We start from the raw sequence: 27,296 nt of genomic DNA, 5'->3' as shown, positions 1-27,296 counted from the left end.
AAGTCACACAGATGCAACATTCGCATCACGGGACTACCGGAGACCACCCAAACGGGAAACATGGAACTGTTTGTAGAGGCGCTGCTCCAAATATTGCTTGGTGATACTGTTTTTTCAGGTATGTTCGTCGTAGAGCGCGCACAGCGTACGCTTGGCCCAAGACCGAAGCCTGGAGCCCCACCTCGGCCTATAGTGGCTAAATTACTTAACTACAGGGACCGTGACACAGCACTGCGATTGGCACGTGAAAAACAACCGCTCACCTACGAGGGAAGCACGTTATCCCTGTTCCCAGACTTTACCGCTAAAGTACAGGAAGCGAGACGCCAGCTCGTCCCCATGAAGCGACAACTACGGGATCTTGGGGTTGATTACACGATGCTGTACCCTGCCAAACTGCGGGTCAACAGGCAGGGTAGGTCCACTATTTTCACAGACCCAAAGGCTCTCCAGAAGGCTATGAGAGGTAGGCGCATGGACACGCGTGAAGCAGACGGCGAAGGAGGTCTGACTGAAGCTGCTGGGGGGTCCATGGAAGAACAGGACTAAGACAGTACTACATGAAAATGTAAGGTATTTGGACGTTGTAATCAGCGCAGGTGAAAGAGACTGTACTACTCTGTTGGCAATGCCAGCTTAGCTAAAAGTAAGGATTGTACAGGGATTATGTCACACTGTAAATACTTGCTAAGAGGGGGAACCATTGATCACATAGTGGAGAAGAGGTGGGCAGTGCCCTTTCAAGAGTGACAATCCCGCACTACATCTCACACTGAACTTGCTTTTGCACTCTGATTGCATGTGATGCCCTGGTTCCAGTGATATTATAGATACATAACGTAGGCACTGTATATATTATTGCATTATATTTGTATTGGCCAATAGCAGGCATACCAGAGTTGATGTGTGACGTGGAAGAGAAGATGTAGAGATAAGCCCACCTAGAGCCAGTTGTTAATGTTGCATATGGCCAGCAACCACTATTTTTTTTTCCCATCCTTTCTTACGTATCGCAGTGGGCACTGGCAAGGGCTTATTTTTTCCAATATGGAAGCGGAGGAGCAGGGCTCGGTGGCTGATACATTGGACTAACACTGCTATAGACTCACTATGAGCGAGCTACCTGCGCCCCTGTGTGTGTACCACATTTCTTTAAATAGAAGTGACATGTTATTTGATGATGATTTTGTATTGGATGATTGGGGTGCTGGGGGGGGGAGGGAGGGGGTGTGTCTGCGGGGTATTCAGTGGATAGTTGGGTTGGGAGGAGGGGTGGGGGACCAGACAGGGACAGTTGAGGGTTCCTTGGAGGAATGGGGGAGGGACAGGAAGGGTGGGGATGTGGGTCACGGCCAAGTTGAGGTTAGGCATGCGTGGGTGGGGGGTTGGACACAGCAACAGGGTTCATTTTCACAGTTGTTTATGCAAATGGTTGTTTGGAAATTTGTGTTAGATGTGATGGAGAGTTCTATTGGCAGGGACGCTGACAGGTACGCGCATTGTTTTCCTACAGAGGACGAGGAGCTTATTTACATATTACTACATTACCCCAGAGATGGCTCGACACAGGAGCAGCGATGAGGTCAACCCTCCAAGCCCCCCGACCCCTACCATGACACAACAACCACAAGACACTGACTCCATTACTTTATTGACCTGGAATGTAAGGGGCCTGAACGACCACAGAAAGGTTCGGCGGGTACTTCAATACCTTTCGATACACACAATCGACATTGCACTGCTGCAAGAGACCCATTTACGCACCGACAGTCCGACACTACGCTAGAGGGGGCTACACAATCACGTCCACGCCGCTGGATTCACATCAAGTGCGCGGGGAGTGCTTACTTGGATAAACCCGAGGTCCTCTGACATTTAAACCTGTTGACACTGATTCTGAAGGACGCTATGTGATCACGAAGTGCACTGGTAAGGGTATGACATTCCATGTTGTAAACACGTATGGCCCCAACTTTGATTGCCCCTCATTTTATATGTCACGTGCACGTAAAATTAGAACTCTGGGAGAAGGCCAGATCCTGTGGGGAGGTGACCTAAACCTGGGGAGGTGACCTAAACTTGACGAGACACCCGGCTCTGGACCGCTCAGACGGGCCTAGTAGGCGACCTTCTGCCTCCTCCCGCGCCCTAGACACAGAAATGACCCGGCTGGGATTGCAAGACGTCTGGAGGGCTAAACACCCATCACAAGGGGGATACACACTATTCGTCACAATATGACATCCACACTCGTATTGATTATTGGCTACTCTTTGAGCATCTCCTTTCCAGGGTTTAGGCGTGTGTGACGTTGCCGCACACCTACTCAGATCACTCCCCATTACGGATTACCCTCTGTGCTCCAGTGCGCCGGCCTCCTCCCTTTACATGGCGATTACCTCCATACTCGCTGTTGGATGATGCTTTCCATGAGGAACTGGCTATTGCCATTGAAGAATTCTTTGACAGGAATGAGGGCACGGTAGACTCCTTCCTTACAGTATGGGAGTCCTTTAAAGCGTACATACGTGGAGTCATTATCTCCAAGCACGCTGGTGTCCTCAAGTCCATTCAGTGCCGCTTAACGCTCTTAGAGAACAGGCTGAAAGACATTGAGGCGCGTCGTTTGCGTGCTCCAAACGAAGATCTGACGCAGGAACTAGCGCAGACGATTAGAGAGTATCATGACGAGGCAGACGCGGAGGTGAAACATCTTGGGAAGTATGCCATTGCCAGGTCATACGGAGAGGGTGAGCGTCCGGGTGCGGTCCTGGCCAAGATGGCCAAACGACGTAGGCAAAAGTTTATACTGCCTGCTCTTAGGTCTCCAACCACGGGGGACGAACTGGACGCATTTCAGATAGCGGCCCGTTTTCTGGAGTATTATGCTAACCTATATGCCTCTAGAGGGCCGATATCGGAAGAACGTATCATGGAATACTTAACTCATATCCAATTACCTTGGCTCACTAACACTCACCGTGAGTTTTTAGTGCGTCCGTTTGAGCGGGAAGAAATTGTCTGGGCGTTGTCATCTATGAGGGCAGGCAGCGCACCGGGTAGCGATGGATTCCCGGCCTCTTTCTACAAGATGTTTCCCGACCTGCTTATTCCTAAATTACTGAAACTGATAGAGCAGATTGCGGAAGATGGGCAGATGCCTTCAACAATGCGAGAGGCTATCATCATAGCGCTCCTTAAGCCTGGCAAGCCTCCAGAGGACTGTGACTCCTACCGACCGTTATCTCTTATCAATGTGGACGCCAAGATCTTCGCAAAAATCATCGCTAACCGTATCAGCCCTCTGATACCGACACTAGTGGCCCCTGAGCAAGCGGGATTCGTCCCCAACCGCACTTTGACCTATAATTTACGAACAGTGTTTGCAGCATTCCAGCACACACGACAGGAAGTATTGGCGGTAGCGGTCTTCCTTGATATGGAAAAGGCGTTCGATTCGGTCGAATGGCCTTTTCTGCATGCGGTGTTACTACGAATGGGCGTTGGAGAACTTTTTCTACAATTGCTAAACACGCTCTATACTTCTCCGTCGGCAGGAGTCCGCATCAGTGCATTCACAACAGAACCCTTTAATGTCGGACGTGGAACTAGAAAGGGGTGCCCCGTTTCTCCTCTACTTTACGCCTTGGTTGCGGAGCCCCTTGTGTGTGCCCTACGCGAGTATCATGGACACCGCGGTATTCGCTTCCACAGGGTACAATCTGATAGTGTCCGCGTACGCTGACGACACGTTACTCTACATGAGAGACCTGGAGACTAACCTCTCGCAGGTGTTGAGACAAGTGGTCTTGTTTGGTTCGCTCTCTGGAATTGGAGTGAACTGGAACAAAACTGTGATGTTCCACTCACCCCAGACACGAGCAGGGTGGACTCGGACTACCCTATACAATGGACCAATGACTCGGTCAGATACCTGGGTATACGACTCCACACGGACGCGGAGGTGGTCCTACGAGAAAACTATGGCGTGGCCATTTCCAAACTGGAATACGACGTCGAAAAATGGATTACCCTTCCTCTCTCAGTGATGGGTCACATATCACTGCTAAAAATGATTGTACTCCCCCGTTTTCTGCTTCTATTTAGCAACATTCCCATGGTATTGTCTAGTGCATTTTTCAGACAGTTACACACATTGGTGTTGCGACTATGCTGGGCCGGTAAGCAACCAAGAGTGGCGTGGAATAACCTTATACGTCCATATCGAGGACGGGGGCCTGCAGGCCCCAGATCTGGAATTATATTATCAGGGCGCTCACGCGTATGGATGGATGCACGGTCCTGCCAAAGCCCCTTATATACTTATTGAGGGAATAGTCGCTGACCCTACACCGTTGTCGGCTCTCATGGCACAGCCTTGTGATCGACGTACGGGTTTATTAGACTTGTTGAATGCTGTGACACACGCCCGGCACTATCTTAAGGACGCACAGGCCTGCTCGCTGCTGTATGCACCGGAGGCCAGATTGGAGTGGTGCTCGTGGCTGGGACCTTGCAAAGACAAGAGTGTCCTGTCATCACTTGCGAAGTTAAACATTACCACCATGGGTGATCTGTTTCTTAATGGTGCAGCTCGTAAGTGGGAAGAAGTGGTTGTGGGAGATGGACCGAGCGCCCCGCCACTCGCTAGATTCCAATTCCACCGGGTGAGACTAGCTCTAAGGGCCTTGCTAGGGGAGGATATAGAGGAACCGCCAACGATACTGTCATATGAATATGTAGCCACAGCTAGGACTACAGCTCATCTAATATCGCGACTTTATCGTGTCACGCTGGAGGAGAAAACAATGCATTAGGCGAAACCCAGATTAACGTGGCAGACAGATATAGGGACTGGTCTTCCAGAGGACAAATGGAAATATTGCTGCGCTAACGTCAAGAGAGTCTCCCTTAACGGCTGACACCGGCTGTTGCGTTTTAAATTTCTTAATAGGGTGTACTATAGACCCGAGCGTCTGTTCCGATATGGGCTGCGAGATGCTCCCAACTGCGAAAGGTGCTCAGAGCAAACTGCACATTTTTTACACCTTGCCTGGCTGTGCCCGAAGATTGCGGATTTCTGGTGCGCGGTCTACACGTAGGTGAATAGGGTCACTATCAAATAATAAAAATAAAAAAAAGAAATTAGGGATGAAACCATACACATACCTGTTCAGCATCCCAATAGAGACCCAGCTACAAAAAGTATCTTTTAATTTGAAGTCTCCAAAATTGGTCAACATATCTGTAGAACTAAGAAAACACTGGGAGCTATAACGTGCTAAAACTACAGCCAAAGGAAGAGACAACTTGCCAGCTAAGGAAACCTTAATGAGCAGAGTAAAAACCTTTGAAGTTTGTCATTTTGTTGACAGCAAATGAAGTCGAAGCAGACCTGCCTTCAAGATATTTTTAAATAGGTGCTTGTGAATTTGGAATTTAGATTAAAGCCCAAGGTCCACCATAGGCATCTGCACCAAATTTAGGTCTCCAGGGGTAATGTGGCATTTATGAAAGGGTCACAAATGTCTGTACAGACCCTTCGGTAATACCTACTGCGCAGAGACAAGGTCACAGATCACACAACAGAAAGTTGGTGCTTTGTCTTTTGCTTGAGGGCATAGCCATATGCAAATGAACTTGCCCGAACTCCTGCCCTGGTACTACAGATTCAGGCATGAGGTTCTTGTGGCACATGCTAACTGTGAGACACATAGGAGGTGGTGCACTTTGCAGAACACCTAAATCACCCTGTAACTGCAATATATATTAATTATAGTTGGCAGTGACTAGTTTTCAGGTTTTGCCTACAGAGAGCAGACCTCATTTTACCATTACGCATACATACATATACATACATACAGAAAAGTGGGCTATTGGTTAGCTCCAAGCAGCCATTGGCATTTTATTTAAAGTTGACACTGGTTGTGTGGTCTGCCCTTAGCCAAAGCGTTTTGGCGAAGGTTACATACAACTTTACATAGTCCACTATGGTGGCCTTTCTACAGTGCTGGGGTCTTCTTTCCTGTCTCTTTACTTCTCCTTCCCCTCCACAACCTCTCTTAATCTGTCATGTGCAGGATGTGGCCCCCTACCGGCCCTCCGTCACTGCATGTTATTTGTCGCCAGCTTGTTACTATTTTGGCTCTGCCAATGATCGTAGAATTTCTATTACAAAATAGCCACATTGCATGCGAGCATGGCTCCCACCTTGCAACAAAGTTTCAAATACAAATAAAAAATGGCCACTGTATATGATTATGAACGCAAAGCTGCAATCTTAAAATTGAGTTACAAATAAACATAAGAAACACTATTCCAAATTGCCACTCTCTATGTGCATGCCTTAATGGGTGCAAATTTGGCTTAGTTTACTAGATTCCCAGAAGTTCCAGGCTCTGTATCTACATATGTTACCTGATCGCATGATTTTTCGCACAGGTCCTGAATATGTCTGTAAAGTGGCTCTGAAGTTTCATAAGGATTCTGAGGTGGTAGTTCCTGGTTTTCACCCTGACCCTGTGTTCCCTGAGGAACAGGCTTGCATTTGCTGGATGTGCCTATTTCACTTCAGCAGACAGCTTCCTTTTACGTCTGTGACACTTCATGTGTCCTTTTGCAAAGTATATCTGAGATAATGGACTTCTTCAGGTACCTTGAGTCAATGGGTAAAATCCAGTATCTCTTTGTCCTAAGAAGTATCAAGCAAACATCTGCTTGGGCCAGTTCTGGGACGATCTAGATGCACAATGCTTCTTGGGCATAAGTCGGGTATCTTCTTTAGTGACATTGACAGCCAATTGCAAGGCTACATCCACATTTGTGACCAGATGTTGGTTCTCAGGAACATCTTTCATTTAGCATGTGTTTTGCCTGCTGTCTCATAGTCTGTATTGGAATTTAGCTGCTCTTATTAAAGGTAGATCATTCTGCTTTTGTGTTTATGCTTTTTTGAAAAAGCAGTTTATGTTTTTTTTGCAAAGCACAATTAAGAAGCTGACAGGGTAGAGGAAGTAAGATAAAGAGATAATATCTGGATTACTTATTGATAATCTCATTTATCTGATCCTTACTTCCTCATTCCAGGCTCCCTTCATACTCCCCATCTCCCCGTGTGTAGCCTGCAGCTTAGAATTGAGGCTTGGGTAGCTGTGACCAGGAGGAATTGTGGATAAAGTCACCCTGCATGGGGCCTTTTGGGGAAAAAGGTTAGTTAAAAAAATACATATATATAAGTGTCTACCAAGGAGGCAGGGCCTCCTTAAGAGTAAGGTCTGGGACAAGGAAAAGGAATTGGGGCAATGTGATTACCAGTAAGTAAACTAAACATTCACAGGCTATGCAGAAATCTTTCAGTCAGAAGTTCCAAAACAATTAGCCTATTCGAAACAAAATTCAAATCCCAGTCTTCCGCTGAACTTTTTCAGCCACACACCTATATGCTGAAGCCTTTAGGCTATTTAAAAATCAACATTATTACTGGATCCCACAAGCCACCATTTCTTTAAACACTTACCATCTGTAAAATTAGTTTTTTGTAAAAAAGATTTTGCATTTTCTTCTACAGGCTGGTGCAGGGACTTATTCCAATAGCGCTCTGCCTGGACACGCTGTACAGAGACGCGCTGAGTTTTGGGATGGAGCAGCAGGAGAAGTAAAGGTTCCAGAACTCTTGCTATGTCATGTCTTTGCAGTACCTGGTTAAGCCATGCTTGTCCCACTGAACATATGGAGCCGTCTAAGCTATTAAGGCTGTCTAACATGAGAAACAATGACCTGTAAGAAAACAGCATCATTTGAAATTAGCAACAGAGCTACTGTGAGTGACAACCATCAATAACAAAAACTAAAGCTACATGACAAAATACAAAGTACTTTCAATTCCAACAGATTAACGTGCTGAATAAATACTTTCAGAGTAAACTTTGTTACATTATCTCCAGCGAGCCCCTATCTGCAATACCTGATGAAAATAAAATGCTTTAACCATTAACAATTTACCCACCGTAGAGACTATTCTGTCAGCTGTATGGTACGTCTCCTTCCTCAAGGCTCAAAGTACGTCTTGGCTGCAGGAAAAAGGGACCCACAGCCACAGTCTCAGTAATAAATTGCACCAACCACTTGACTGAACCCAAGTCATCTTTTATCTTGCCATGTCATCTTTTTGAAGTACCGGATTTAGCCTGGTCTATCCTACTAAACACACAAACCCATTTAAGGTATTAAGGCCATCTCACATGAGAAACAATGAGCACAGCAATATGAGCAAGGGGTAGTGATCGTTTAGGAGGTAGAGTACAAAAGTCACTTTGTTGAGTAATTAATTGCAGTCATGGAAAACACTTGCATACGAGAAGGTATGGCAGCAGTTTTGGTTCACTACAGAGTAGTAGCACCTAATTATGAGAAGGTAAGGCAGCAGTTTCGGTACACTACCGAGTAGTAGCACCAAATTACGGGAAGGTAAGGCAGCAGTTTCAGTTCACTACCGAGTAGTAGCACCAAATTATTACAAATGGGGCAGAATGGTCTTTTATCAATGTAAGTTGAGTGCTCCAGCAGGCAAAGTTAAAATTTGTTGAAAGCACTGAACATTTAGGCACCACTCTAGCTTTTACTGTCTGTCTTATCCAGTTCCCCTTTCTTGTGAACCATGAAAACATTTGAAGGCAAGAGAAACAAATAAGGGTGAAGGCAACAATATTATAGAGCATCCTAACCAAATATACTCATCAAAAGGGCATTGAAAAATGCAGTGTCTGGCAAGGAGCTAACATCCATTAAGTAGTGGTCACAAAATGCATGAAGATTAGCTCACGTAGCTGCTCTACAGATGATATCCACACCAAAATTGTGCTGAAAGCTCAATAATTCCCCTTAGCCTTACAAGCATGGATTCACTTTGGAAGATGGATCCGTGTCTTAAAATAGCAATCTGGGATGCAAGACACCAACCAACAAGTACAGATGTCTTGGATACATACCGGTTTTTGCAGTGACTGCCAACAACAACTCAACTCAAATCAGTCTGAAAGTTCAAGTTCAAGTTCGGCCATTTATATCGCGCACTACTCACCCAGAGGGTCTCAAGGCGCTTGGGAAGGGGTTCATTATTTGTCGAATAGCCAGGTTTTAAGTTCTTTTCTGAAGGAGATGTGGTTTTGAGTAAGGCGGAGGCGAGTGGGGAGTGAGTTCCAGGTCTTGGCCGCCAGGAAGGAGGAGGATCTTCCTCCCATGGTGGATTTTCGGATGCGCTGGACTGCAGCGAGGGCTTGATTGGATGATCTTAGTTGGCGGGTGGGTTTGTAGAAGGACAGTCGAGTGTTGAGGCATTCGGGTCCCAGATTGTAGAGGGCCTTGTGTGCGTGGGTGAGAAGACGGAATGTAATTCTTTTGTTGATGGGAAGCCAGTGGAGGTCTTTTAGGTGTCCGGTGATGTGATCTTGGCGAGGGATGTCCAATATGAGTCGCGCTGATGCGTTTTGGATGCGTTGGAGTTTTTTCTGTAATTTTGCTGTGATTCCGGCGTATAGTGTGTTACCATAATCCAGTCGACTTGTGACCAGTGCGTGGGTGACAGTCTTTCTTTTCTCGAGGGGGATCCAGTGGAAGATCTTTTTGAGAATGCGAAGTACGTTGAAGCAGGAGGATGAGACTGCGTTGACTTGTCTGGCCATCGAGAGAGAGGAGTCTAGGATGAAGCCAAGGTTCCGTGCATGGTCTGTGGGTGTGGGTGCTGTGCCCAGAGCGGAAGGCCACCAAGAGTCGTCCCAGGCAGAGGGGGAAGATCCGAGGATGAGCACCTCCGTTTTGTCGGAGTTGAGTTTTAAGCGGCTATGTTTCATCCATTCGGCTACTTCTTTCATGCCTTCGTGCAGATTGGTTTTGGCGGTGTTGGGGTCTTTGGTGAGGGAAAGGATTAATTGGGTGTCGTCGGCGTAAGAGATGATGTTGAGGTTGTGTTGGCGCGCGATGGATGCGAGTGGGCTCATGTAAACGTTGAAGAGGGTGGGACTGAGTGATGATCCTTGTGGAACTTCACAGATGACTTCAGTAGCCTCTGAGTTGAATGGGGGAAGTCGGACTCTCTGAGTTCTCCCAGCTAGGAACGAGATGATCCAGTCCAAGGCATTTCCTTGTATGCCGATGTTGCTGAGGCGTTGTATGAGGGTGCTGTGGCAGACTGTGTCGAAAGCGGCGGAGAGGTCGAGTAGAATGAGGGCCACTGTTTCTCCGTTGTCCAGTAGTGTTCGGATGTCGTCTGTTGCTGCAATGAGGGCGGTTTCGGTGCTGTGTTTGGCTCGAAATCCGGACTGTTAGGGGTCGAGGGAGTTGTTGGATTCAAGGAAGGCGGCGAGCTGGCTGTTTACAGCTTTCTCAATGACCTTGGCCAGGAATGGGAGGAGGGATATGGGTCGGTAGTTTTTAAGTTCAGAGGGGTCTGCTGTGGGTTTCTTCAAGAGGGCGCCGAGTTCTGCATGTTTCCAGCTTTCTGGGAAGGTGGCAGAATTGAACGAGCAGTTGATGACATCACGGAGATGGGGTGCGATGATGGAGTCGGCTTTGTTGAAGATGTGGTGGGGGGAAGGGGTCGGTTGGCGAGCCAGAGTGGATTGAGTTCATTAGGCGGATGTTGTCTTCAGTGGTGATTGGGTTCCAGGCGCTAAGGATGTTAGTTGGAGGAGTAGGATCTGAGGGGGGTGGGGAGGGTTGATCGCTGGGCGTATTCTCGAAGCTGTTGTGGATGTCGGCAATTTTGTTGTAGAAGAAGGAGGAGGAGGATAACGCATCGCAGAGGTATTGGGAGGGAGTGATGTCGTTAGATGCTGCGGTGGGGTTGGTGAATTCTTTGACGATGAAGAGTTCCTTGCTGTTGTGAGTGTTGTTGTCTAGACGATCCTTGAATGCTGATTTCTTGGTGGATCGAATCAGTTGGTGGTGTTTGCGGGTAGCTGACTTGAGGGTGGCCATGTTGTCGGTGGTTGGGTTTTTTCACCATGATTTCTCCAGGGTGCGGCATAGCTTCTTGGATTGTTTTAGGTCATCATTGAACCAGGGAGCCTTTTTGCTGGCTGATTTGATCTGGTGCTTTTTCAGGGGTTCCTGGAGGCCTGTAGATGAGGGTGCCTCTAAGTGTGGTCCTAGGGTCGGTGTGGATCTGGAAGTGGAGATGTTCGGCGGTTGCAAGATTATCGTCGGAGCTGGTCGTGATTTTGATGGTGTTCCTATGGATGATGGCGATGCCTCCTCCTGTTTGATTGATGCGGTCTTTTCGGGTAATCTTGTAAGCGTCCGGTATGGCTATGGCGATGTCGGGTGCTGATGATGCGTTCATCCATGTTTCTGTAAGGAAGGCGATGTCCGGTGACGCAGTGTTGAGTAGGTCCCAGAGTTCCGTTGCGTGTCTGTGGACCGAGCGGGTGTTAAGCAGGATGCACTTCAGGCGGTTAGAGTCGGAGCTGTGTGAGGAGGAAGTGGGTTTGGTGAGGGTCCTGAAGCAGTTGAACTTGCAGGAGAGGCAGGCGAATGGGCCGTGGGTACGACCTGGGGTGGCATCGCAGCATTGTGGTGTGCGCCCGGGGTTGAGGGCGAGGAGAGTTGCGGCATCATAAGTGACTCTAGTGGGTTGGGTGCGGCGTTCACAACAGAGGGAAGCAAAATAGGAGGCCCTCAACACAATGTTTCACAAGTGTTCCACATCGAAAAACATTCCTTACCTGCTTTTTGTATATGCCAAGGATAGGTAAATAAGGCCTGCAGTATTGTACTAGGTACCAGACTTGGCCAGGTAGGGTTCAAATGGCAAACTATCACATGGAGTACATTGGTGCATATTGACTTTTTGACAAAATATGAACCACAAAATATGAGTCACTAACTGTTAAACAGCCTCCACGTGAAGCACGTCTTAGAAGCTTAAAGGGCAAACCTTAATAAACATACACTAAGTTCTCTTAAAGTACTCAGATAAACACAGAGAAAAGGTTTCCCTGACCATGAAAGGAGGGCTTAGGAAACTTCTCACCCAGCAGGTCTGAGAATCATAAACGATTTTGTAAAGAGGGAGCAAACAGAATCCTTTAGACGAAAGATCACTTTATGTACTTGCCATAATCACGCAGGGATGGGAATGAGAGAAGGTCTAAAGAACAAGCAGTGGTAAAGCCAATAGGCCTCACGTTTGCGAGAGATTCTATTTTTGTTTTTCTCTTGTACAGTAGTTGTGTGGATAGTGTAGATTGTTTGTGTTAATAAAATTGTTTTGAAAGGTTTGCTGATTAAGTGATGTATGTGCTCTGCCTGGGTAGACCTATTGGATTTTCAAATGATTTTGTCGATGTTAGCCAGTTGAAGCATTAATGCTCTGCAGTACCTCAATATCATTGGAAACCATTAATGCTGATTACATAAGTTCCCATTCACATTTGTTCAGCGAGCCACAGTACCTGCTTTTGCTAAGCCATTTTAGCATAGCACACATAGGCTTGGTTCTTTTAGTAGGAGAGGGGGTCTTATTTTAGCCTCCATTCAGTACGGAAGTAGTATTTATAATGTATTTATATATAAATCTAATTGAAAAGCAGTGGAGCTCTGTACATTGTCAAGGCAGAGCCCTCACAACATATGATGGAAGTGGTAGCTGGTTTGTGGAGTATTGCTGATGCGGTTTTCCATAAAACTGTGAATCAATGTCTGTAATCAATCGCTTCTTGCAACATCATCTATGCGCAACCTGTCAGCGAACTTAAGTCACATGACACAGCGTGAAGAAGATTAAGGAGAATGATCGCACAAGTGCTTTTTTTGCTCCTGAATGTTAACTTTTGGAACACATAGGGTAGCTGCATGATTGTGCACTACTGGTGCCTTTTATAAAATTGATAAATTGTGGGCAGATGCACAGCTTTTTATTTGTATAATCTCTTTTTTAGTTAAGATTCTGTTATTTTGGTGGTGCACAATGTGGAGACGTCGAGGGCCCACGACGTCAAGTAACAGTTTATTCGTGAAGCCAGAAGGAATCTGGTGTCATCCCGTGTTGGCACACACAGTTTCGTGTCTTATGTGGAAAAAAGACACTTTCATACCTTTTTCATGACATCTTCTTATTTATTTCATCATTTTCAATTTTTTCTCATATTTCATCAAATATCATCACTTATACCTCAGGCGTTATCAGAAAAAACATATCCAATGCATTTCGGGCATTTGAATACCATGCCCTTCATCAGGGATTGACACTACAAAAAAGAATGTGAACGGATATTAGGATCAAATCTCTACGGTACATATATCAACACGCTAGTGGTTATACTGTTGTAAATTTTGCTAACTCATGTTCATTGTTATGTTGTACATTTAAAAATGAAACTCGTGCTCTCAGAAAACCAACATGGATAAAATGTAAATAAATTGGTGTCCACTTACAAGCCTGGTGTGAGTAATCGCGATAATCTGAAAGGTGGGGGGAAAAAAAGATCGTGAGCAGTGGGTTCTATGTCGAGTCGGTTCATAACGCGGTAGCGTTAGAGTAAAAAGTTCGAGCGGGTACTAACCTGGAGTTTAGAGTGTCTCGCGTCTCGTCCGGAGTTAACAGTTTAGACTCGCCGGTGAAACTGAATAGTTTCCGGTGTTCTTAACGAATAAACTGTTACTTGACGTCGTGGGCCCTCGACGTCTCCACATTGTGCACCACCAAAATAACAGAATCTTAACTAAAAAAGAGATTATACAAATAAAAAGCTGTGCATCTGCCCACAATTTATCAATTTGTTCTATTCAAGCGCCCACCAGGACAGATAGCACGCAATTCCAAAAACTAACAAAAAGTTAATCTAACCATGGCAAATTACGATGATATATCCAAAAGCACAGAGGCCAGAGCCTCCACTTTTGCATACGAGGAAAAGGATGTCGATCAAATCTACTCTTTAATCAGAGAAGAGCTAGCACAAGAAACAACTAGTCGATCAAAAGAGCAACATATAAAACAACTAATATACCTATCAAAGAGGAAAACAAATCAGCAACTACATGCAAGCACACTGATTAAGTACCACAAAAACCATCGTATACCACGTGGCTTAAGAATTGCACTTAAACCATCCCTATGCAAGCACTCCAAAAAGTTCCAAGAAAGATGGTATGAGATACTAAACAAGTGCTCACTAGACTTAATACTTCTCATTATCCAAGAATTATCAACTATCTTAGATGAACTTTCTACTGAAATTCAAGAAACAGCTACTGAGCTCTCTAAAATGATGACTGAGGAGGAAATGAACACAACACTTGAGGACATAAAACAACAGATTGACCGACACACCAGGGAGATCAATGAACGTAAAATACGTAAGTTCAAGCGGGACACCTTGGATTACAAACTGGGGGAGGTCTATACATGGGCTGATATGTATGCACAGAAACGGAGAAATCGGCCTTACAACTCCAATACGGACACTTCCAGCACAGATAGTGAATCCACGACAAGACCACGGAAGAACCAACCCGCAAGGATACCTCAAGAACAAACCCCATCAGAGGAAGCAACCACCAGTCAAACACATGACAGCAGTCCTTTTTTAGACCAGGGCCAAGCCCAAAAAGGAGACCCAGGAGAAGCCAAAGAAAAAGAAAAGGAAAAGGAGAAAGATCGGGACCCACCGACAACCAGGAGCACTACAGCAACCACCAAAATAACAGAGAAAAAAACCCAAGAGGAACTAATGAAAGAGTGCTTGGTCATTAACATCAGTGATCAACATTTAAATGCATATGAACTCAAACTATTGGAGAAAGGTACATCATTTGTACCGACCAACCAGACAGACCCATTGGAACAAGAAGTAAGCTTCTTCAAATTGATGCGGAAGCTCAGACTTAGGCATTTCTTCGACAATACCCTACCAGAACGCCAAACACAGGACAAAGATCAACTACTGGGGTTACGCCCACAAAGTTCATTCCAGGCACCCACAAGTCACAAGACCCTGGACCTGTTTGAAAACTTAGTTAAACAAGACCTCAACAAAATCAAATACACCAAACCCAAGCATAAAAACATTACACAGAAGGATTTGGATACCATTAGAAGAATATCAACCAATGATCAAATAACCTTCACAAAAGCTGACAAAGGAGGAGCAATTGTCATTATGAATACTTCAATGTATAAGAACAAAGAAATCGAACATATCATGGACAGGTCAACTTACTATGAATTGGATTCCAATCCAACCATGGAATACGCCAAGGCATTGAAATCAATCATCGATCAGGCGGTAAAGCAGGGAACCATAACGGAGAGAACAAAAAATGTCCTTATAACCAGCAACCCAAAAAGTCCGACGCTAAGAATGGTACCCAAAATACACAAAAACCTTATGAATCCCCCGATGAGACCAATTGTCTCCACCAGAGGCAGCATACACCAACCAACAGGACAACTTATAGATAAATACCTTCAACCTTTTGTACAATCCACCACAACATACATCAAGGACACAACGCAATTCTTGTTGAAATTACAACAAATCCAACTTAACCCCAACGAGGAAATATTACTATGTACTGCTGATGTCAGCAGCTTATACACCAACATACCTCACAACATGGGTATCGAGGCAATGGAATTAGCGATCTTAAGTACCAACATCGACCAAGACTTCCAATTATTTTTGATGGAACTTATGCAATTTACCTTAAACCACAGCTACTTCAAAGCCAACGACAAATGGTACCAACAACTAACCGGGATGGCAATGGGCAATTCGGCCGCACCGGTATACGCCAACACGTTCATGCACTGGTATGAAACCCAACACATCCTCAATGACACTAACTGGACTAACCATCTAATAATGATAACAAGATACATCGATGATTACTTCATTGTATGGTCCGAGTCTGAACAAAAATTGAAACAACAATTAAATAATTTCAACTCGATAGATCAGAGGATCCAATTAACTTGGGAAATTTCAAACACAGCAGTCAATTTTTTGGATGTGAGAGTCACGAGAACACAAAATGGATTTACCACTGACCTTTTTGTCAAACCTACAGACCGAAATAATCTCCTCTTACATTCCAGCTTTCACGAACCCAACCTCATCAGGAATTTACCATACTCACAAATGGCACGGGTCAAAAGAATCGTTTCGGAGCAAACTACCCTGGAATCAAGACTCACAGAGATGTCTGAGAAATTTTTGCAAAGAGGTTACCCTAGGAGTCTCATTGAAGAAACTAAAAAGAAAATGGAAAAATCTGATAGATCTAAACTGTTGACACCAACCATAAAAATTGAACAAAACCGAACAGTAGTGGTTTCTAAATTTGGCACCAACAGCAGAAAGTTCAAACAGATTATACTGAAACATTGGATGATTCTCAACCTTGAACCAGATTTTAAACAATCGTTTAACCAACCTCCGATATTCGCTTATACCAGAACAAAAAACCTAGGCGAAATTCTGCAGAACAAAACCAGCGACCCAATCACATATCTTGGAACTAAACCTTGTCTTAATTGTGGTAACTGTAATTCTATCATGAGAGGCCACACTTTCAACCATCCAACTAAAGGTTACCCGATAAAGTTAAGAGTTAATGCAACCTGTGACTCTAGCAACTTAATATACGGGATCAAATGCCCGTGCGGCAAAACATATGTGGGAAAAACAGAGAGACGAATCAAAGTACGTCTCAACGAACATAAATCTAATATAAGACTTAAGAACACAAAATCAGCATTAGCAGCACACTTCACAGAACTACAACATAACGTTTCCCAATTGAAGTTCATTGTTCTAGAGACTGTTCCCAAATACGAAGGAGTTAATAATAACAAACTACTATTGAGACGAGAAAACTACTGGATTTATAAATTATGCACTCAGAAACCAACAGGTTTAAACGAAAGAATTGAATTTTCTTGTTACCTATAATGGTATTGCTCTGATAATTGACCATGTTGTAACTGTGCATGCTCCAAATATCATATGGTTGAGTTTTTTGCTAGCTCAAGATGTACTTAGAATGAAATAGCTCAGTTCATTCACACAACACTCTTTTTTGTTGTCAACGGTTCGATCCTGCAGCAGATCGCTTTTTAACACTCACAACATTTCCCCACGGGACAACACATTCACTTTACATTTGACGGTTCGCACCCTTTTAGACCCTTAGGTTACTTTTTTATTACCACACGGAATCATTTTTACGAACATCATGACCACCAACCGGGTAGTCTTTTTTCCTCATCCATAAATCACATGACTAAACACATGATCGCGGGAAACCCAATAGTTGAATTTAAGAACACCGGAAACTATTCAGTTTCACCGGCGAGTCTAAACTGTTAACTCCGGACGAGACGCGAGACACTCTAAACTCCAGGTTAGTACCCGCTCGAACTTTTTACTCTAACGCTACCGCGTTATGAACCGACTCGACATAGAACCCACTGCTCACGATCTTTTTTTCCCCCCACCTTTCAGATTATCGCGATTACTCACACCAGGCTTGTAAGTGGACACCAATTTATTTACATTTTATCCATGTTGGTTTTCTGAGAGCACGAGTTTCATTTTTAAATGTACAACATAACAATGAACATGAGTTAGCAAAATTTACAACAGTATAACCACTAGCGTGTTGATATATGTACCGTAGAGATTTGATCCTAATATCCGTTCACATTCTTTTTTGTAGTGTCAATCCCTGATGAAGGGCATGGTATTCAAATGCCCGAAATGCATTGGATATGTTTTTTCTGATAACGCCTGAGGTATAAGTGATGATATTTGATGAAATATGAGAAAAAATTGAAAATGATGAAATAAATAAGAAGATGTCATGAAAAAGGTATGAAAGTGTCTTTTTTCCACATAAGACACGAAACTGTGTGTGCCAACACGGGATGACACCAGATTCCTTCTGGCTTCACGAATAGCCTTTTATAAAATACCATAGCTGCCAAGATTCCAGATTACTATGTGGGACATTTCATAATTTCAGAGTAATTATGAGTGACATTTCAATGACTATAAGTGACACTTTCTCGCGAGCTAAATCAAGCAATGAAGAAATGGTAAATATGCAAATATCAGAAACTACATCCATTTGAGCAACGAGAAACTCTATGAATTTTACTGCTGCAAGGCACCAGAAAAATATGAAGCCATGAAACAAGCATTCCGTGAAATTCAATTACAAACTGCTACTTTGATTCTTTATTATGTTTGGTTAGTGACAGCACAACAAGTGTTTCCTTAAGATTCAGTGGCGGCTGGTGACATTTGAACCTGGTGGGGCGGAAAATTATTTCCGCACTGTAGCTCGCGAGCGCGGCGCGCGTGCCCAAACACCCCCCACCCAACCCCCCCCACTCAGTGTGTAAAGTACAAATTACACACTGATCACACCCTAGATGAGACTGACAATAAAACCACCCAATTGTAAGCAATCTGCAGGCTGTAGGTGTATATAAAAATTGCATAAACTACAATAATTAAATAAATACCTCCACCCACCCTCTGCTCTCACCCCACACTTGTATGTTGTGTAAATTCATATCAGTTCATTTGAACAGTGCTCATCACCATTGTTACAAATTCATAGCACACTCACAGTCTGGATCGTACTGGCTTAGGAGCGCCAAATCAGTTACAGAATAATGTATACTTTTTAGCCACTTCGCCTACCCTCAAACACACAAAAGATGTAAATGCCCGCAAATAAATTGCATTTATTCAGCAGTTAGGAAAGCAAAATTGAGGCACATTTTTTGTAACTCTGAAACAATGCTTTTCAGTTTACATGCAGCACTTTGATGCCAGTCATGATTCACTGAGCTATGTTCGAATGATGGTAACCTATGAAGTTCAAGAAACAGAATGATCTCTGTGGCAAAAGCAGCAACCCACTGAGCTATCTACAAAAAAAATCTGTGATAGGCATGCTACACTTTGTGCTTCGCATCATAAACATTAACACTCTAAGCTGCTTTAGCAGTAGTCAAAATTATGACTAGACCCATTAAAGCTCTCTCCGTGAAAGTGCATCAATCACCAGAGTACGCGTGCTGTTATTATTCCCTGAAAAATGCAGTAAATAAAAACATATTTGCAGGCTGTTTTTATATGTGCCAGTTCATGGCTTTCCGAGTATATTTTTGTTTCAATAACTCACGATTTTCACTCGCGTTTTTAATGTTATGCCAAGTTGACCTGCGCATAAAAACACAAACAAGGATTGCACTACATCGTAAAAATAACCCTGGGGCTTCTGTCTAGCTGACTTGTGGAGCCTTAAGGGCGAAGACGGTAACCAAGACCTGGGAGCATAGCGCCTTGGATGAGAGCCTAGACCTCGGGTAAGTTGGCGCTGCGCTAACGATGCACAATAGGGTCATTTGAAATCACCTGTCGAAGGTGTTGGTAGAGGGCACGGCACCCGCGGAAGATTGTCTGTGGACTTCCATTGGAGTGGTTGTGCCTGGGGCCTTTCATCACTGCAGATTTTTTTTATGTTTGTGCCGTTGTTCTGCTTTGAAATGTGTCTTTTTTTGGTCGTAATTGTAACTTGAAAATATCCCACGTGCGGCCGCAAAGCATTTCGCAGGTGATTTAAATTGAATTGCTCCTGCATAAAAAAATCCAAAATGTCCTTCTGATAGATAATTGTGATTACTGAAGGTTTACTTATAGGCCCAGAATCACACGTCCACCATACGTCCACCATGTTTATACGCGCGCGCACCCCTCCCTGCCGCGGCACATTATTAATACAACAAAATGCCGACTGGGGAACCTCACCATCACCTACCTCATTTGTAAGCGCGTGTGAGAGTCTCAGGAGGCAGCAGGAAGAGTTACCATCAGGAGGACAGGAGGAGCACGCCACGCACACCACGTTTGAAGCGGGCAGCAGCACTGTGTGTGGAAGTGGCTGCGGGTGCGGGGGTGAGAGTGACTAAGGAGGTGAGTGACGTCACGTCATCCCAGTCGTCATCGAGCAGGTCAAGGAATGGATTGGTTAGAGCAGCCTAATTCCCCGCCCCATTATGAGGCTGGGGGCTGCAGCATGAAGCAACCCCCGGTATCCAAAGGGGGGGGCTAGTGCGCATGTTCCCACCGGGCAGAAAAATGACCTGTCCGAAAGAGGACACGCGCACTAGCACCCCTGCACAACCCCACCCCCCCTTTTCCCGATGGTTTCTGGTCCGGCCCGGTGACCGGCCGGCCAGAAACTAGCTCCTGAATCATCAATAATGTTTTATTTTACTAGGCACACTGGCGGTCCCGGATGGCGGCAGTGTGCATTGGGAGGGCAATGCCCCAACGCCCCAATGGGCGCACCGCCGCTGTTAAGATTAATATACCGTCTCTCAGGCACTTACTTCTGTGGTTGAAGTTCTCAGGTGAGCCGGGGTCGTGGCAACAGGCGGGTTGCCCCTGAGTGGCCAGCCCACAGTGACTTGGACTTCGGCGGGGTAACCAACCCCATGTACCTGGTCCGGGTGGGTCTGGCTCAAGACTGCGAGTCAGCCTTCGTTTGCGTAGGTGTGGCTGAGATCAACTTAGTCCAGTATACATACTGCTCAATATATTATCAGTGCCACAGCAGTGGTGAGAGCGACGCACTCAGCTGCTCTGCCATTACCCAGACTGAGCTAAGCAAATGCTGCCGCGTGATGTCAATTCGTGTTGCACGTCCAACCTACTTCAGGAAGGGGAGCAGATCACCGATACCCGCCTCTCTTTTCGTGTTGTGGGCTTTATTAGATCCCCGAGATGCCTGCAAGGGTTGGCAGTCCTGGCCGGCGCACTCACCAGACAGGGCCTATCAAAGCGTCACCCTGCACGGATTCAATTTCCTCTCTACCTTGCGGGCCCCCTCATGACATGGAGGAGACCCGTAGAGAGTGTAAAGGGTTATTGCTGTGGGCAATAGAGGAATTTGTGGCGGCAAGTGATAGGTTTTGAAAGGATATTTCTAATGACAAATGTTCTGGGCCAAAGAGCTATCGCAAAGTGCTGTAGGCTGATTAACTTGTAAATGCCGCTCGCTTAGCTCCCACCGCAGACGACGCACCTATTAAAATGAGTGACAAATGTAAAAGACTCACACACTGTCTCCACAGTAGCCATTGGGAGCACTGGCAATGACTCCTGACCTCAAAGTTATATAGTTGCTGCAGTGTCGATTTGTGCTACATTGTAGCACAGCCACAAGTGCGAGCACAGATGAGCCCAGCTAGCTCCTAAGCATTCTGGGAGCATTGCTCACCACTCCCACAGCTTTCAGGATGGGGTAACATTATAGGCGCTCCGCTTGACAGCAGTGAGAGGCGCTACAATGCGTGACTTTCCATTTCAGTGTGGTGATGCGGACCACCACACTAAAATGCATTATTAGTCTAATGCCTGATGCGCGGTACTTGGCATTGCTGAAATACATAGCTGTAAAGTTTTGAGTTTACATACATGGTTGAAATAATTATTGTTAATGCCTCTGTGTGATGATTGGCAGTCTCGTGTGTGTAGCTCTCCACTGGAAGCAGTTGTAAAGAGGGGCCAGGAAGCTAAAGTGGGACTCAGAGGAAGAAGAAGGAAAGAGCAACCTACGACAGAAGGGGCAAGCAGCGATGATGGCAGGGGGTAATGGACAGAACAGGTGCCGTCGGAAAATAGCAACATTGACAAGTTAAGGACAAGATTTACAGGGATGTTTATAGAAACGGTGCTAAGAGCATCAACACTACAAAGAAACAATAAGCATTGGCATAGCCAATAGGTCTCGCCTTTGGGACCTTATAAGTGTCAGCTACTGATCGTGCGCTTCCTCTAAAAAGCAATTATGTAACAGAATCAAATACTTGGGTGCACTGCAGGGGGGCAAGCACTAGTGCCCACAGAGAATGACACACACACACAGTCTCTCTCCCACGCACACATTTCTCACTTGCACACATACAAAGTCTCTCACACACACACTCTCACACACAATCTTTCTGACATACACTTGCAATCGTTCCCACACCCAGTCTCTGTCGCACACACACATACAACCAGTCTCTCTCTCTCTGGCGTGCACACATATACAATTTCACATAAAGGCACACACAAAGTCTTGGTCGCATACACACACACAATCTCTCACACAAACACTTGCACCTGCAGGGGTTCGAGCCCCGGGAAGCAGGCGCCGGGGCCCTGCATCTCAGCAACACGTGGGGATGTGTATCAAAGACAAACAATACGGCCTCCCACACACACACTGACACACACATAAAGAAACAACACACATGCACAACGCACACACACACAAGCTGATCCTGTTCTCACGAGAAAAAAACCCACCTCTGCATGATTAACTAAAAACGTCAGTGAAAAGCAACACAATTTTACGTACTCTAAAAATATGTAATAATCACAAAATTGTTAATGTTAACGATATTCACCTATTAATAACTACTGCTTAAATTAATTATGGCGTTCTTCACTCTTCTATCCCTCCACTATATCCTTTTCAATCAAAATAACAGACTAACAAGTCCACTTATCAAATTTCATATGTCACTAAACTAATTCACCACTAATCCTTTATGGATTCCGAGTAGCTCGCTGAAAAATACGCTTCAACACCTCATTAGATGAAGCAAGCACTATATAAATGCAACCCTTTTCCCCTCTTCTATCCCTCCTCTATCCTTCTCAATCCAAATAACTGACAAATATCCACCACTCAAATTACTTCCATATTTCACTATACTAATTCACCACTAATCCTTTATGGGTTCAGGAGTAGCGTGCTACTCGCCAAAAAAGTGCTTCAACACCACATTAGGGGTAACATGGGCTATATATAGGCAAGCCTCTGTCCCTCTTTTATCCCACTGCTACCCTTCTCATTCTTTCTATTCTCGCACAAGACTTGCACCACCGCCTCTGGATGCAGATGCCATTTGTGAGCCATAAGGCATCAGCAGCAGCGTTTACCTGCTCTAGAGTACAGAGATCACGCCAGGTGCTGCATGACCAGGAACATGTCCTGGCACTCTAACCAGGGCCCGAGGCGCAGGGCCCACTGGAATATGGTCCACGACCCCTCTCCGCCCTATTTGTTGCAATAGTTTATGGGGGTGGTGTTGTCTATGAACACCTGAACCAACCTTCCCTTGAAGGATGGAAGGAAGGCTTTAAATTCCAGTGAGATAGCCCACATCTCCAGAAGATTGGAATGGAGCGGAGATTCTGCTGGAGACCAGAGTTCTCCGATTGCCACCTCTCAAAGGTGGCCACTACAACCCAGAAGTGGTGCATTGTTCACCACTGTTAGCTCCAGTTGGGGAAGGGAGAGGTGTCTGCTGGTGATCAAATGGCAGTTTGTCAACCACCAATGCATATCTTTGCAATGTCCTCCGAAACCTGGTCCGGGCCGGAGAAATTCACCTGCTATTGTGCTCACTCAGACTTCAGAAACGACTGCAAAGCTTGCATATGCCGTTGAGCGTGCTTCACTAGCAGAATGCAGGAGGCCTTCAGACCCAGTGGCCTTAGAGTCTGTCTCACCGAACTCCAGAACTGAATTTGAAATATGGGAATCATAGCCTGAATGTCCAGGAGCCTCCGCTTTAGAGGGTAGTCGTGGCACTACACCATGTTCAGAATGGCTCAGAAGAAAGGGAAACTCTGAGAAGGAGTAAGGTGTGACTTTGGCCTGTTGATCGTGAACCCTAGCAAGTGCAGACATTTTGCTAAAGTATGGAGGTGGGTGATGACCGTTTAAAGGAAGCCCGCCTTCAACCCCCTAGTCGTCAAGGTAGGGGAAGACCTGACCTCTGGAACACCTGAGGGGCATGAGTGAGGACAAAGTTGAGCACTGCAAATGCTAGTGTCTGGGGTCCAGGCAGGCAGAACCTGAGCCACAGTAGCATCTTGAATTTCTCTTTATGGAATATTGAAGTTGTAGAGAAAACAAGGAGAGGCCTTGGGATTTGGCGGGGACTTGATTCTCATTAAAAGAGCTTGAGGGCTGTGTCCGCATTATACTTGGGAGCCGTCAAAGGCTTGTCTATCAGGGAAGATAGGACATCCACTGAATACCCAATTGATCTCAGCCAGGTGTTCCTGCAAAGTGCCACCCTGCCTAGTGAGTCAGTGATGTCCATTCCACACCAAATGATAAACTTCGCTGCATCCCGGACATCTATTGGGCCTGATTCAAGGTGCATCGAGAAGCATGGGCAGCAGCTGTGCAACAAGTCCCACCTGGCATGAGTATACCGGCCCAAGAGGCATGCAGTGTTCACCATCCTCAAAGCCTGGCTGGTAGAAGAAAAGCTCCTATTCCCAAAGATATTCAGCCTTTTTGATTACCTAGCCTTGGAGTGCAAGGGAATGCACTTGGGTAAAGTGTGGCCATTGAGATCTGCACTACCAGGCCCTTGAGAGAAGGATGCTGAGTTAGGAAGGTGAGGTGTCTGGGGGCAGGTTGGTGGGGAGGGGCAATTATCCTTTAAGTTTAGCCCAGGCTCCAGAAGAAAGTGAGGGACTTATTGAAGGAGAGCAGGGGCTTCGCAGAGCTTACCCACTGGTTGAAGCACCTCCGTCAAGATGCTGGTTTTGACCTCGATGGAGAGTAGGTATAGGTAAAGGACCTCTGCTGCCCTGCGCTTCACCACAGCAAACCACGCTCCTTCCGCCATGGCAAGGTCGGGAGGAGAAACCGGGCCAGAGTGTGGGCAGGTGTCCTGACCACAAGTGGCATCCAACTCCTCATACCAGTTTTCCTCCTAGTAGGAGTTATCTTCCAGGTGGACATAGCCCTCTTCATCATCACCCCGTTTGGAAAGGTCGGTCTGCTCAAGGGTGGCAAGGACAGGGCACGTTAACAGGGTCCAGACAGCACCGGTGTTGGCGTTGATAAAGTGCCATCTCAGAGTTGAAGTGGAGGATAAGGTGCTCTTCAAGTGGTTTCGGTGGTGCCAGGACAGATGACAGTGCCAGCATCAGTCCAGTTCTGGAATGAGATGAGGGCCCGGCTGGCGATAGGGGAGACGAGCCGGCAGTAACCCAGCAGGGGAACCTCTTGGCACTTTGCCACCTGAAGGAGCACTGGAGGGAGTGGATGGCCAAAAGATGGAGCACATTTCGTATTAGAACTCCTCAAGTTGGCAAGGGTTGCTCACGGGAACTCAGGAAAACGTGGAGCAAACTCAGCTACTGGCTCCATTGGAGTATGGGTGCAGGGAATAAAAGCACAGCACTTACTAGTTGAAGCCGAAGAAGATTCCAACTTCTTCTTATGCTTCTTCACCTTACCCGACTTCAATGACTTGGAGTGGGATGACGATTGTCCGCGAGTTCAGCTCAGAGAACACAGCTGAGTAACAAAACCTTGAGGGGTCCCCTGTGCAAAATGAATGAAGGGGGATGGACCCCTCTACCCTCCGGACCTAGTTGAACAAGTTACTTACGTTCAGTAATGATATATCTGTAAGAAACATTGGTTAGTTATAGATTCCTTACCTTAGAATTGCCCTAGGTGTTAGGCTGGATTTGGAAAGTTTTTTGTCAGCAGTAACCCTGTGCGTTGGAAGGTGGCGTCGGTTGACTCCGCCTCAGTCAATGGCGTCATGGTCGCTGGGATGATGTCGTGGAAGCTACATAGACACAGCCCTCGCGCGCTGATGACAGTACTGTACACGACTTTCCATGCTTGAAGCAAAGATACTGACTACTGATGCACAACACTAGGACTCCAGAAGGTTGTGGAGGAGCCCAGACTCCCCCGGAGACCAGAGGCCTCTGATCTCCGCCTGTCTCATGTGGCCGCCCCATCCCAGAAGGGATGTGTCTGTCACCCCTGTGTGTTTTGGTTGGGGAAGGGAGAGGGATCTGCCGTCGACCCAACCCTGGTTCGTTAGCCACCACTGCAATTGTCGTGCAGTGCCCTCCAAGATCTGGACGCAATCGGACAGATTCCCCTGATGCTGCGCCCACTGGAACTTCAGGTCCCACTGCAGAGCCCGCATAAGCCACCAGCAGGATGCAGGAGAGACCGAAACCCGGGATAGAAGCAGAAAGATAGGAATCGTAGCCCGATTATCCCAGACTTGCGGTTTTGGAGGATAAACCCAAAACTGTGTCGTGTCCAGAACCCCTCCAATGAAGAGGAGCTTCTGTTATGTTATGTTATGTTATGTTAAAATGGGACTTGTATAGCGCAACGGCTACTCCAAAGGAGTGTCCCGGCGCTTTGTGCTCCAGACCTGAAGAAAGAGCTGGAAAACATAACAGTAAAAAGACAGGAGCCTAAAAAGGGGGGGGGGTCAGGTGTGACTTCGGCACGTTGATGGAGAACCCCAGCGAATGCAGGAGGTCGTCCGTAGTCTGGAGGGGGGGAGACGACAGCCTGGGGCGAACCCGCCTTCAACAGTCAGTCGTCGAGATAGGGGGAGACTGGAACCCCTGATCTGCGCAGAAGAGCTGAGACCACCGCCATCACTTTCGTGAACTGTCTGTAGCCCGAGAGTCCTTCAAGTGCTCTAGTGCACGGTCTGCCTCGTCGCCGAAAAGGCGACGGCCATCAAAGGGCATGTTCATAAGGGTGGATTGGACATCAACGGAAAACCAGTCTAATGCAACCAGGCAGAGCGTCGAAGAGCTACTGATGTGGAAATCGTGTTGCCAAGTGCGTCATCGGTATCCAGCCGACCGCGGATGGTAAACTTCGCTGCATCTCTCCCCTCGGCAACTGCATGGGAGAGTACAGCCCGGGCTCCTCCAGGCACTGAGGCAGCACCTGCGCCACCGTATCCCACACACAGTGGGAATAACGGCCCAACAGACATGCAGTCCTAAGCTGGAGGAAGAAAACATCTTCTACCCAAGTTGGTCCAGCTTTTTGGATCCCCTATCAGGTGGAGCAGTAGGGAATACGCCTTTGGACGTGGAGGTTCGGACCACCAAGCTCTCAGGGGTGGGGTGTTGGGAGAGGAAAGTGGGCTCGCCTGGAGCCGGGGGGTGGCGACGGGCAAACATCCTGTCCACAGGAGCCCCTGTGTTGGTCCTGGACCAAGTGCCCAAAAGGATGTCCGTGAGGGCTTCATTAAATGGCAACAGGGGCTCTGAAAAGCTTGCTGCCGGTTGAAGGACCTCTGTCAGGAGATTAGTCCTGACTGTCACCGTAGGTAGCTCAAGGTGGAGAGCCTCAACCGCCCTACGCAACACCACTGCGTATGACGCTCCCTCCTCTGAAGCCACGTTAGGAGGAGACAACAT

At 46.3% G+C, this 27,296-nt stretch overlaps 1 protein-coding gene across 2 annotated transcripts in view; it reads right to left on the bottom strand.

The window, feature by feature from the left end:
- DOP1A (DOP1 leucine zipper like protein A) overlaps positions 1-27,296 on the bottom strand; it is a 1,079,867-nt gene that overhangs the window by 536,096 nt on the left and 516,475 nt on the right. For both annotated transcript variants that reach the window (XM_086926553.1, XM_086926552.1), the window contains one exon: positions 7,517-7,776. In XM_086926553.1, the coding sequence (XP_086782679.1) occupies positions 7,517-7,776 (260 nt within the window). The remainder of the gene's footprint in view (positions 1-7,516; positions 7,777-27,296) is intronic.

This window comes from Lissotriton vulgaris, chromosome 6, assembly GCF_964263255.1.
Source record: "Lissotriton vulgaris chromosome 6, aLisVul1.2, whole genome shotgun sequence".
Lineage (NCBI taxonomy): Eukaryota > Metazoa > Chordata > Amphibia > Caudata > Salamandridae > Lissotriton > Lissotriton vulgaris.
This window is presented reverse-complemented; position numbering and strand designations above follow the sequence as displayed.